Here is a 14653-nt window from a genome sequence, read left to right on the forward strand (position 1 = left end):
GTGTGTGTGTGCCTGTCTGTGTGTGCCTAGATATATAAGTGTTTGTTTCCTTCTGCATGTGTCAGTGTTGGCTTATGTGTTTACTTGCACGAGTATGTGTGCGTGTCTGTGTGTGCGTGTGTGTGTTCGTTCAAAGAAACTGACCAATATGCTTCCATCACAAGTGCTGATTAGCACACCACGTTACCCCCATTCCTGGGAGCAGCCCTCTACCCAGAGGTCCCTGCGGTGTAGTATTTATATCCCCTGCAGCCAGGTGTTGGTAAACACCTCGATCTGATGTTCAGACCTCGCTGCTCACTGCCCACCTCCCACAGCAGACATCCTAGCAGACACACATCACGGAGACGCACCACCAGCTCTCGCCGCGCGCCTCTGTGTGTCCGTGTGTCTCTGTGCGGCATCGGCCCTCTGGGCTGTGGCTGTTTATATAGGGGGGAGGTGGCGTGCATGCATCGGTGGTAGGGCAATCGTTATGTATATATAACAAGCATTATAAATGCAATAGGTCTCGCCTTTCATTAAGTTAAAGCCATTTGCTTTGCTATACATACCATTAGCAAAGCAAATGGCTTTAACTTAATCAAAGGCGAGACCTATTGCATTTTCAATGCTTGTTACAAAATGTTTGACAGTAGTTGCAGCACATCTGCACAAACAAAACGTTTACATATTCACATACCCGGGCGATTGGTTCATCAAAGCCAGTACTCACCTACAGTGTCAACAGTACACTCAGCTAAATTGACAGTGGATCTACTTCACAGACTATGGTTTACAATAAATGTTCCCAAGTCTCACCCTCAACCTCTCCAAATTCAACCTTACTTATGAGCAATTCTAAACACACTGTTAGGACTAATTTATCCTAATCCTTCTAGAGTTCAGAACTTTCAGGTAACTACCACAGTTCCAACCAAACAAAATTCTCATAGTTCGGACCGTGATTCGTCGGCTAGGAATGATGGTCTCTTGCATTGCCATTGTTCCTCACACAAGGTTGCACATGTCTTCCATGCTGCAATCTCTAGCTCGCCAGTGGTCTCAATCACAGGATAACCTTGAGGATCTAGTGTTGATAGACTGCCGCACTCACTGTTCTCTGCAATGGTGGAACACCTACAGCCTTTTCTGGACCCTGTTCCCTACCTCTCTCTCACTACAGACACATCGGAGATTGGTTGGTGTGCCGATCTACAGGACCTCTCGGTACAAGGTCCGTGGGATGCCAAACATCAATCTGTACACATCAACTACTTGGCATTTTGATCTCCAGGTTCATGACTGTTTTAACACGGAGGCGAGATTTTACTCTTCGAAAATTTGGCTGGCTGATAAATGGATGTTCAGAGTATAGTTATCTTAAATTCCGTTATTGAGAGGAAATTCAAAAAGTGAAACTGCTACAAAATATTATGCTTGATTTTGAGGGATCCTCTTCATGACTTGTGCAGAGGAAACACCAGCTTTTTACATGTAAGATTAGTTCTGAGGCTTGCACATCTGTTCTATTCTGATCTGATCTGTGAATTGGAATTCTGGAAATGGGAAGAAATGTTATGTACGTTTATACACTGCAAAAATGGATTAAAGATGATAACTACTAGTGGGCATAGTGACTCAATGAGATTTGTAAACTACAATAGAGCCCAGAGTGCTTCCTCATCATGCACTTGAAAGGCAGGAGAGTAAGTAGGAAATGTTCTTTACAGTGCAGCTGAGGGAAGCCTCTAACACTTGAGTATGTTGTGCTCTTCTAGTAAGATCAGGTTCCTGATGTGTAAAATCTTCTTACCAAATCGAAACCACATAATTGAAATCAATGTGTAAGATCCAAAAATCACTCAACATATCGTTAACCACTTTAGTACATTGTATTCAACTGCAGCGAAGTGTTTTTTCAAGTAACTTACCTATGTCAACATACTTGCCTAAGATAATTACATTTTCATTATTAAACAAACTAAGTGTATGACTTGGGTAATATTGTCTGTTTAGTCACTCTGAACTTGATTTTCTGAATCAGTATTACAATTAAAATATTTTGCATTCATAGCCTTATGTGTGAGAAGCGAATATTTGAAACTGTGAATAGTGTCCGGCACCCCTTCTTGGTCAACCTGTTTGCCTGCTTCCAAACCAAAGACCATGTTTGCTTCGTAATGGAATATGCTGCTGGCGGAGACCTCATGATGCATATTCACACTGATGTATTTCCAGAACCAAGAGCTGTGTAAGTGTTTTCACTTGTCAATTTCTAATCTCCTACCCTATGTTTGTTACTCCTTTTTCATATACTTTTCTTTCTAACCCTGTAAAATCATCGTACCACAGACCCGTTAGACAAAGTATTCTATGCACCATTTGTAGTTGCAACAACGTATTACCTTGAATGCACTAATACTTGTCTGTGTCTCATCTCTATGTATTTTACAAAAATGGAAAAAGGTTGTCTCCTTTGTGTGTAAAGGTAACTTCTCAATCAAATCAGGCCCTCTTTACATTGATTCAAGCCCGCCATGTTTGCTGCATATCTGACAAAGTAAAAGGGACTTAGGTTTTGGCCTCCTGCCTGTTTTATATTTCATGCATCACTATCAGACGGAATGGGAGTGTGTTTTTTATGCATGTACTAAAAGGTGTTTTTCTGCTCTTATATGTAAGATAACTGCCGAAGACGTCAACCTGTCCTTTAATAGCAATCTTGGTTTGATATCATTTTCTAGGTTAATATTTATTTATTGCTTGCCTTCCAATAGGTTTTTTGGAGGCAGTGTTAATAGATAGCCTTCTTGATTAGCAATGTTATTAAAAAGCCAGGTTTTACATTTATGAAATAGTGTGTGGAACCTAGGCAGAGAGTTTTGCTTCCACTAGGCAGCATCTTCTATTGAAAAGCTATTACCCTACTTACTTTCCTAACCACCCCATCCCAAAGTAAGCCATTCTGAAGGGTGATTTTAATACCACGCTGGCTTGGCTGAACGGTGAGAGATGCATTTGTAAATTAAAAGGGGAATGCTAATACAATGGGGGATGGGTGGATAGTGCAAAGTATCTTAAAATAAATGTGCTGTTTAATTGGAAACCTGTGGGGGGACAACAAAAATAGGGCAAGCTTAAGAAAACAATTTCCCCCCTCCATTACTAAACTGGCTCTGTGATTTTGAAGCATCGTGATACAATTAAAAGACAGTCCAGCACACCAACATAAATCTATGTTTTGTTGTTCCATTGCAAGCCAGTAATGAATGCAACTGCAAATCTTTTGCCGTTTTGAGAAAAGAGAAAGTCTTTCTTAGTTTCCTGATATGACATCATGATGAGCTCGGTGCTATTAACAAACAAGTCGAAATCCATTCCAAATACCGAGCAGATACATTTAGTGGTTATGGGATAAGTTAGATCATTGAGGAGGACACCAATATCAAGGCCATAAAGGATGAACTGATCGGAAACATCAGTAAGGTGCTCTAGCTCTCAATTAATCCAGCAGAATGGCATGATCAACATTGCCAAATGAAGCTGACCCATCTCTATAATATCAGCACATTTGCACTGCCTGAATCAGCTTGCCATCCTGTCTTTTCAAACAGTGTAAGAGAAATCAAAATCCATGTACATTTCTAATTAATAAATGTTAAATGTCGTATACTTGTAAAGCGCACAGCTGTCCCAGCAAAGGGGCGTCCCGGCGCTGTATACCGCTGGGGAACCTATCCTGGCTTTCCCTGTGAGATGGTCCCTCCTGGGCATCTCCAAGGTGAAGACAAGCATCCCCGGCGCTGATGGGGCCGTTAGTAGAGATTAAGCAAGCTATTGCCCAGAGTTGCTGAGTGGGACCCATGGTTGGAGTAGGCACCGAGGCGAGAATTATCGAGTCCGCTGACCATGGCCCAAGACCCTGCCGCATCAGGAATCGAACCCTGGTCCCGGGCCCACCTCTGCTTCCGGGTCTGCCGCCTCTAACCAGTGAGCCACACCACTCTACAAGGAATACTCTCATATAGGAAATGACTAAATGTGCACCCCCTTACTCTTCTGTCTACTCTGGTTTCGGAGGTATTTCATAATCTGAATTTAAGTCATTATGCAGATCTTTATATTTACCGTTTACCTCGGTTTGGAAATCTGTCCAGTTAATTGATGTTCAATTGCAACCCCAAAGAAAACTTGCATGTTTTTGTGGAAAGAAGAGGTAAACATTTAATTAGATAACTTCAGTATCTGAGAACTCTGTCCCCTGTTTAGCTGTGTACTGATAGTATGTAATGAGAAATTGAAATTCATTCCATGAACTAAATGTTGTTTTTTCTATGCATATAAACAGGTTTTATGCTGCATGTGTAGTTCTCGGACTACAGTATTTACATGAGCACAAGATCGTATACCGGTAAGTAGTTTCCATGACAACTTCTATTTTTATAACATTATTTTTGACAACAAACATTCTTACATCGAGTTACATCTTCTCTGTAAATTAAGGTTTTAAGGTTCATTACAACAGTGAACCAATCTCACCGGCCCTTAGACAGCTATAATTTCTGTGTAGCCTATACACATTTACAGGAACACATCTTCTACTCCCCTACCATGTATAGTAACTGTTGCCAGTGTAGCTAACATTCCCATCTCTTAGGTCCAGCCCTCAATTTTGAGCTGCCTTTTTGATTTCTAGTTTTAAAGTGTTATTCTCTACTAGGTTAATAATATGATCTGAGTTTCAGGAGTGCCAGACCCCACAGTTAAGCTTAGACTTTGTATAGAATTTTCCACTGGCTGTTCTATTTGTGGGCAGTCAACCAACATGCTTGCCTTTGTAAGGACCTTTTTCTTTATTGTAGGTCCAGTACTTATCTGAAAAAGTTAGCTTCAGTTTTAATATTTTATTTAGAGTCCAGTCTAACGTAAGGCTTTTTTTGTTGTTTCACTAGCTCACACAGCATGTTGATATCGGTTTGGGGTATATCAGATAATGCTCTCACAACCAGTTTCAGAGATATTGACTCTCCTATCCTCATTCTGCTGAAATCTGTGTTTATGTTGTTTTTCAAGTTGTCGTCTTAGATTCTTTTCTGACTCAATATTAGTGTCTGATATTATGAAGTACATCTTGGACTTGGTTGTAGCATTCAATCATCCTATTATCTGATAAGATAGCAAGGCCGATTCTTCATAGGTCAACTAAATGTTTTGCCCATCTGATGTGGAACAAACTTCTGATCCAGTCATACTACACCACCCTCTTGTTCTATATCGATGAGAAGAGAGGTCCCCACTTTTTTTTACTGTGGTTGCTTTCTGCTTTAAGTGATACAAGCAACCATGTGCTGCTACTGCCATCGCTGTACTCCTTATGAGAGAGCAGACCTCTTTTTCCTCTTGTTGGTTTGAAGTGCATTTCTTCTCCTGGGTTGGTTAATTGAGGCCTCAATTATCTAAACCCTTCCTTGCCTCTTGTGAACTCCTGCTGCTTGAAACACATGGCTGATCCTTCTAGCCCCAGCGTGGCTACACATGTTCTATGAACCTTCCTCCAAATAATTGGTTTTGAAGACCTTAACAGATTTACCTTTGAAATAGTCTCATAATGGATGGCAAACAATGCAATAGGGTAATGCAGAGACCCTATGATCCTTTGCCATTTTGTGCCTTGGACTTTCTTATTTAGAAGGGACTGATAAGGCACAGACATTAAGCTACTAAACGCATCCAAAGGCGTACATTTAAATGATTAGCAATCAAATCAATTAAATTACAAAGGTGGCAAAGAAGCTAACTTGGATTGCAAGCAACAGCCTAAAGCTAACCATAATCAATTTGGCTGTGCGCACCGACCACATCCATTGTTTTTTGTAATGTTCAAATGCTGATTGATTCGTTTTTCGTTTTTTAATCATTTTGATTAGGTTTTAAACATGTTTGTACTTACCATGTAAATATGATATAATTTCTAAGAAATGTCTACACAGCAGTTATGTATGAGGACCATACAATGGTAATGGAAATAGATGAATAGAAGAATCTTATGAAAATGCAAACAGCAACTCCATACCATATGTAAAAAAAAGAAGTTCATAATGGGGGTACATTCTGCTGATTAGTGTTCTTTTTACATGGTATGTGGTGGTTCCCAGCAAGAGTTTTGAATATAACAGGAGCAAAGTTACTAAGAAGGCCTCAAATGGAAATGAAAATGTATTGTATTGCATTTTTTTCATGCCCTTAAGAGAATTGAGAGGCAAATTGATGAAACTGCTTTCAATCATTTTATTAAATTGGATTCCATTTATCTGTATTATTGTAGAGATTTGAAATTGGATAACTTGTTGCTGGACACAGAAGGTTTTGTGAAAATAGCTGACTTTGGTCTTTGCAAAGAAGGTAAATATTAGTTTTAGAAAAGAATTGCCTCTCTTTAACTGTACACAGATAAATCTTATTATGTATGCGTTTGATGGCTTATGAAACTCTAAAGGTCCCAAGCTTTGGCATTTGAAAAGATACCAAATGTGAAAGACACACATAGCAAAATGTAATATTTATAATTTTTTCAAGATTCTGTAATTATGATCATAAATGCATTGTAAAAACAATTTTTTTAAAGTCGCTTACAATATTTTTTTTATATTGGGACACAATATATGTTAGCTTTAGAATTTAATAATGTGGTATATGCTGTTTTATGAATTTTGTGTCCTAATCATTTGTAATTACATTTTGCTTGAAATGTACCAATAATTATTTCCCAAGTTTGTCACTTATTTCTTACTGTGATGCCAAACATCAGAAGTGTGATATTAAAAGAAATTAAATTGAAATAACTTGTCAGAAGAGTCTAAGATGTAAATCTGTATTAAAAAAAGTATGTGATTTAATAAATTAATAGAAATGATTAGAAAGGAGCAAGCGTCACTCATTCTGATTCAGGTTTGTAAATGTAAAACTGTTATTCAAAGGTGTCCCCACACACTAACAGAAATCTAACAAAGCACATATCTGCCTCCAGGAATAAATACCATTTTTAGGTCTAGCCTGAGCCAGCGCGCATGCGCTGCTCTGTGAGGCATTTAGTAAGGGCTTTTGAGCTCTGAACACACGTGTGTGCTTTTTTTTTTATTAGCACGCAATTGGCCTGTGCATGTGTCTCTTTTTAAAACCCAGCACGCAATTGGTCCAAGGCTGGTGATTGCCTTGTTTGGTCCATGGCCTGGGGTCCTCGAGAGCGAGCATTAATGCCATCTGCTTCCAATTATTGTGTTCGCGTTATTTGGAAACAGATGGCGCTAGCGCAAAACAGGGCCGTAATGTAAACGCCTGCAGAGGACTTACATTTTGCCAGTGTCTGCTGGTACGCTTATCGGTTCCTTCAATTGAAATCAATAAAAGTTTAAATAATGTTTTATACTTAGTGCAAAAACTAAAATAAAAATATTTGTATGCAACATTAAGCATCCAGGATGTTGTTTTTCACAAAGCACAAGTTAAAAAAATTACTTTGCTGATGAACTTCTCTCTCCTGAACAATGTCAGCACATTTGAATGGCCATATTTCCATTTTGTTGGTTTGGGAACATGCAATCCCTATCTTTTTACAATGAGAGACCCTCCATTCCTATTTACCCTCAGCCTCTCCCTTTCATCAAAAAGAGTTTCTCTATTACATTGGTGGAACGGTGATCGGCAAATCCTTACAAAAACCAAACAAATGCAGAGAAAAGAAGAACCTTTGCGCAAAAACGTAAAGAAATAAATTATAACAACACTGGTCATCCAGGATGTTGATTTTCACAAGGCACGGGCGCTACCGCTAATATAAATTACAATGTTGTGTTCACAACTGTTCGCTGGAAGCAGAACAGGCAGACAGCACAAATTCCCCTCTTCTCAAAGAAAAACATCTCTGTTGTAAACTTCTCTTCCTTAGTTTGATCCTCACCGCCTCCTTCCAATAAGCCCCTATCTCCCCAAACATAGTGAAAGGATTTCTCTACCATCCTCCTCTGCCTCTCCTCTCTCCAGTGACCCCATGTATTGCAACTTATTTCAGTGTTTACATCTTCAGTACACAAAGCTGTTGATCCTCAGTCAACACAGGGGCATACTATTAACCCCTGCAGGGGAATTAATTTAAGCCAGTGTATACAACAGCGCGCATTGGCAAATTTACATAAAACCAAAAACATTACAGTAAATCTACACTACAATAAATAAGTCAACCACTTTCCACCTAACCCCATATTTTCCAACTTATTTTTTGTGTGTTTTGTGGTGAACTACGCAAAAATGTTGGGTCTTGCTCACACCAGGGGCGTAATGTTATCGACTGCAGGGTACTTAAAATACACCGGTGTCTGGCGGGACGGTCATCGGCAAATCCTTATAAAAACAAAAAGATTGCAGGAAAAAGGAGAACCTTTGTGCGCAAACTTAATAAAAATAAATTATAACACAGATCATCCGGGATGTTTATTTTTACAAGGCACAAGTTTAAATCCTAATTAATTACTTCGGATATCAGCTTCTCTCCCTTGAACATCGTAGGTACGTTTGTTTAGCCCCATTTTTTAAAACATGCACTCTTTACGATCTGAGCCACCCTCTGTTCATATTTACTCTCAACCTCTCCCTTTCTCTAAAAAGAGTTTCTCTTTGTTCCTCCTTTTCCCTCTGCATGTTCTCTTTTCCCCAACCCCCTTGTATTTTAACTGCTTTCTGTGGGTTTTAGAATGTACCACGCCAAGCTGTAACATGTTGCGCAAAACAGGGCCATAATGTAAACACCTGCAAGGGGCTTACATTTTGCCGGTGTCTGCCGGTACGCTTATCAGCTACTTCGATTAAAATAAAATGGAAATAATATTTCATACTTAGCGCAAAAACTAAAAAAAAATGCTTTTAAATTAGCCTAAGCATCCAGGATGTTGTTTTTCACGAGGCCGAAGTTTAAAAAACAACTTCTGTCCCCTAAACACCGTGGGCACACTTGTTTGGCTACATTTACATATTGCTGTTTTGGGAACATGCACTCCCTATCTTTTGACTGAGACACCCTCCGTACCTATTTACCCTCACGCCACATAAATACAATCTATTCAATGCAACATAAATACACTCCACATAATACCACTGAGCCACAAAATTACACTCTACTCAATGCAACATGAATACACTCCACAAAATACCACTCAGTGCAACATAGTTACACTCCACATAATTACACTCTACCCAATGCAACATAAATACACTCCACATAATACCTCTCAGTGCCACATTATTACACGCTGTGAGAAGTTGGCCTGATGTGCAGTGTTCACTATTCTAGTGATCACTATATATCAGTCCAAACAACCCTTATTGATGATTGGTTGTAAGTCAACCTTATAGACCAGCTATCCTAGTAGCATGGATACGAGCAGTCTAAGGCTAAGACTCTAGAGGGCGTGTTAAGCCAGCTGTTTTACCATCACATTACCCCTTGAACACCACGTGAAAGGACACCACACAAGTGTTATGAAAATAAACAGTGTATTTATTAGAATCACAACAACCCTGTACTCTTTATGAGGACAGGGTGCTAGGCACACAACAAAACTCTTACGAAAATACTTAAGTTAGCACGTTATACACAAATGCCCGAGGGGCACGAAAAACCATATACTTTAAAAGTGGAATGCGAAATTACTAGCAGGTAAGTACAGTACTAATAGGCTTTGGACTCGCTAGGACTTGACTATAGAATCGTTAGATTACTTCTAGGAGACCTAGGGGACTCGGGTGCAGAGTGTGCACTCTCACGCGGGATGCGGGACAAAGTCTATGGGAGCTAGTAAAGGCAAAGTTAGTGTTCACGGGCGAACCCGACCTGGTAGGAAGAAAACGACAGTGGATCCTGACCCTAGGATAGTGAGGCTATGCTGGGACACCGAAGTGCCGAAGTTACCTAGCCCAGGGGCTGCAGCTGCATAGGTCTGAAAAGACGTCGGGGATCTCGTTGCCGGACCAGGAGCCTGGAAGAAGGAAGTTGCTGGCAGGCGACCAGTGAAGGAAAGTTCGTTGGATCCAAGCCTGGATCGAGGAAGAAGAAACCTGAAAGCAGAGGGGACCAAGTTCTTGAATCACTAGCCAGTGATTAAGTGGGCACCAGGATGGCACCGGGCGAAGTCACCTCGACTAGGTGAGTGGGCGACGCTGGCTCTGCAAATCTCACGGACCAGGAGGCGTTGTCGGCGACCAGGATGGAGAGGCGAGCTGTCCCACGATGGATGAAGCGGTCGGCGTCGAAGTTACCCAGGATTGGGCAACAAGCCTTGGCTAATTCAAGCCCACGCGGTGGACTCAAAAATGGCGTCTTGAGTGGACCAGGAGGGTCCGGGGTGCTCCTCTTTTGGAAGGGAGCAAGGGCCAGCCTGGAGCAACCAGACCAGCAGCAGAAATGTCGTCGGGCGTCGTTCAGAAGGCCACAAGCCAGCGGGCTAGTAGCCAAACAACGCGGTGAGCAGCAAAAAGCAGAAGGGCCCCACGCCGATCGTGGAGATGCTGGGAGGCTGCACTTCGGTGCTGGAGCTGCTCAGGGTCGGGGCTTCTCGGACCCCAAAGCACTCACCAGGAAATTACTCGGCGGGCTTGCTGGAAAGAAGTTGTGCAGTCTTGAAGATGGCCGGTCCCTCGAGGTCTCGTCACACCCACGAATCTCAGCGTGACTGATGATGCAGGTAGAGGTCAGAGGTGCCAGGAAAGCCGGTTCTCGTCGAGCTGGGCAGTCTTGATCCGGAGGAGAGACTTGCAGCAGACCGCAGTGTTCTTAAGATGGTGCCTGCGGATGCAGGGTGACTACTCCTTAGTCACAAGGGAGAAATCTTAGGAAGAAGTCTTGAGTTCCTTTCGTGGAAAGTAGTTTCAGGATTCAAAGATGATCTGATTTGGAAGGGGGCCAGTTCCTACCTTTATCCTGTAAAAAGGGGCTGGCACGCGACTAAGTCCTGCCCTAGGGGTGGGACTAGGAGGGGGGTGGTTACACCCACTTCCTTGGCGGGCTTTTCCCCAGCACAGGGTCTGGAGTGACCCTGGAACTGGTTCCAGCCAGCCTATGCACAGTGAGCACCGGGGTGCCACGTGCAGTCACCTTCCTCTAAAGCCCTGCCTACCTACAATACACAAAACCCTGTCTGGGACGGTGCTGGCACCGCCCCTGGCAGGAAACCCTTTGTCCTTATCTCCTGCTCTGGGAGGACTCCCAGCAGCAGGAGGGCAGACTTGTGTCTCGGTGGCAGCATCCATTTTGTGGAGCTGAGGCTCTGTTTGACTTTAACCGGGGTTAGGGGTTACATACATGTCGTGTCCCTCTAGAAGGGTGGAATGCTAACCCCGTCGCCAGAATTGGCGAGGGGTTAGTATTCCAATTCGTATGACACCTTACTCGACATGTTTTGATAAAGCGATACCAGAGTTGGCATTTAACCGCGAGGATTATAATGCACTTAAGAGTATATGGTATGCGATATCATGGAAACGGCTAAGGGATGGATCCCGAAAGCCGCAGACAGGCTCAGCTCATGCCAGAGCACCATCTCACACGATTCCAAGCACTCTGCCTTCAGGATTGTTAAGGCCTGCCATAGGAGTGACTGATAGGAGATCTGTGTGTCCATTTTAGGGTTAGATATAGGTATACTATATCTAAAGCAAAGGGTGAGTACACCACCTTGCCCCAGCTGTCAAGCAGCCAGTTGTGTCAGATTTGGATGGCCAGCCAGGGGTGGCATAATACATGCTGCAGCCCCTGGTAGGCCCTGGCTACACCTATGCCCTAGGTACCTAAGGTACACTGTACAGGGACTGATAAGGTGACTCAGTATCCAATTTAGATATGTACCTAAGGTACATGGAATCCATTTTACAGAGAGAGCAGTAGGCCTGGGGCCCTGAATAGCAGGGTCCCAGGTCAACTAAGTCAGAAAACCAGCAAAACACCAGGCAAAAAGTTGGGGGCAACCATAGTCAGGGATCTACCTTCCTACACACGCCACATAATTACACCTTACTCAATGCAATATAAATACACTCCATATAATACCACTCAGCACAACATAATTACACACCACATAATTACACTCTACTCAATGCAACATAAATACACTCCACATAATACAACTCAGTACCACATAATTACACACCACGTAATTGCACTCTACTCAATGCAACATAAATACACTCCACAAAAAACTACTCCGTACAACATAAACACCCCACAATTACACTATACTCAATGCAACATAAATACACTCCACAAAAAACTACTCCGTACAACATAAACACCCCACAATTACACTATACTCAATGCAACATAAATACACTCCACATACCACTCAGTACCACTTAATTACATGCCACATAATTACACTCTACTCAATGCAACATAAATACACTAAACCTAATACCACTCAGTACCACATAATCACACGTCACAATTACACTCTACTCAATACAACATAAATACACTTCACAAAAACTACTCAGTACAACATAATTACACGCCACATAATTACATTCTACTCAATGCAACATAAATACACTCCACATACCACTCAGAGCCACATAATTACACGCCACATAATTACACTCTACTGAATGCAAAACACAGTCCACGTAACACTACTCAGTGCCACATAATCACATGCCACATAATTACATTCTACTCAATGCAACATAAATACACTCGACATACCACTCAGTGCCATATGTGGCACTGAGTTGTATGTCAAGTGTATTTATCACATAATTACACTTTACCTAATGCAATATAAATACACTCCACATAATACCAATCAGTACCACATAATCACACGCCAGAATTAGTCTATTCAGTGCAACAAAAAATACACTCCACATAATACCACTCTGCCACATAATTACACGCCACATAAATACACTCTACTCAATGCAACATAAATACACTCCATATAATACTACTCAGTGCCACATAATTACACCCCACATATTTATACTCTACTCAATGTAACATAACTACACTCAACATTATACCACTCAGTACCATATAATTACACGTCACATAATTACACTGTATTCAGTGTAACATAAATACACTCCACATACCACTCAGTACCACTTAATCACATGCCACATAATGACTCTACTCAATGCTACATACACTCCACATAATACCACTCAGTGCCACATAACACGCCACATAATTACACTCTACTCAATGCAACATAAATACACTCCACATAATACCACTCAGTGCCATGTAATAACACACCACATAATTACTCTACACAATGCAACACAAATACACTCCACATAATACCACTCAGTACCACATAACCACACGTCACAATTTCTCTATTCAATGCAACATAAATACACTCCTCAAAATACCACTCAGTGCGACAGTTACAGGCCACATAATTAATTTACTCAATGCAATATAAATACACTCCACATAATACCACTCAGTGCCACATTATTACACGCCACATAATTACACCTTACTCAATGCAATATAAATACACTCCATATAATACCACTCAGCACAACATAATTACACACCACATAATTACACTCTACTCAATGCAACATAAATACACTCCACATAATACAACTCAGTACCACATAATTACACACCACGTAATTGCACTCTACTCAATGCAACATAAATACACTCCACAAAAAACTACTCCGTACAACATAAACACCCCACAATTACACTATACTCAATGCAACATAAATACACTCCACATACCACTCAGTACCACTTAATTACATGCCACATAATTACACTCTACTCAATGCAACATAAATACACTAAACCTAATACCACTCAGAACCACATAATCACACGTCACAATTACTCTACTCAATACAACATAAATACACTTCACAAAAACTACTCAGTACAACATAATTACACGCCACATAATTACATTCTACTCAATGCAACATAAATACACTCCACATACCACTCAGTGCCACATAATTGCATGCCACATGATTACACTGAACTCAATGTAACATACACTCCAAATACCACTCAGAGCCACATAATTACACGCCACATAATTACACTCTACTGAATGCAAAACACAGTCCACGTAACACTACTCAGTGCCACATAATCACATGCCACACAATTACATTCTACTCAATGCAACATAAATACACTCGACATACCACTCAGTGCCCTATGTGGCACTGAGTTGTATGTCAAGTGTATTTATCACATAATTACACTTTACCTAATGCAATATAAATACACTCCACATAATACCAATCAGTACCACATAATCACACGCCAGAATTAGTCTATTCAGTGCAACAAAAAATACACTCCACATAATACCACTCTGCCACATAATTACACGCCACATAAATACACTCTACTCAATGCAACATAAATACACTCCATATAATACTACTCAGTGCCACATAATTACACCCCACATATTTATACTCTACTCAATGTAACATAACTGCACTCAACATTATACCACTCAGTACCATATAATTACACGTCACATAATTACACTGTATTCAGTGTAACATAAATACACTCCACATACCACTCAGTACCACTTAATCACATGCCACATAATGACTCTACTCAATGCTACATACACTCCACATAATACCA

The 14653-nt window shown here is 41.0% G+C and overlaps 1 protein-coding gene across 2 annotated transcripts in view; it reads left to right on the plus strand.

The window, feature by feature from the left end:
* Positions 1-14653, plus strand: part of PKN2 (protein kinase N2) — a 454984-nt gene that overhangs the window by 328941 nt on the left and 111390 nt on the right. For both annotated transcript variants that reach the window (XM_078645957.1, XM_078645968.1), the window contains exons 16-18: positions 2057-2233; positions 4331-4393; positions 6308-6384. In XM_078645957.1, coding sequence (XP_078502083.1) covers positions 2057-2233; positions 4331-4393; positions 6308-6384 — 317 coding nt within the window. The remainder of the gene's footprint in view (positions 1-2056; positions 2234-4330; positions 4394-6307; positions 6385-14653) is intronic.

The sequence above is a fragment of the Lissotriton helveticus genome, chromosome 1_1 (assembly GCF_964261635.1).
Source record: "Lissotriton helveticus chromosome 1_1, aLisHel1.1, whole genome shotgun sequence".
NCBI classification, from domain to species: Eukaryota; Metazoa; Chordata; class Amphibia; order Caudata; family Salamandridae; genus Lissotriton; species Lissotriton helveticus.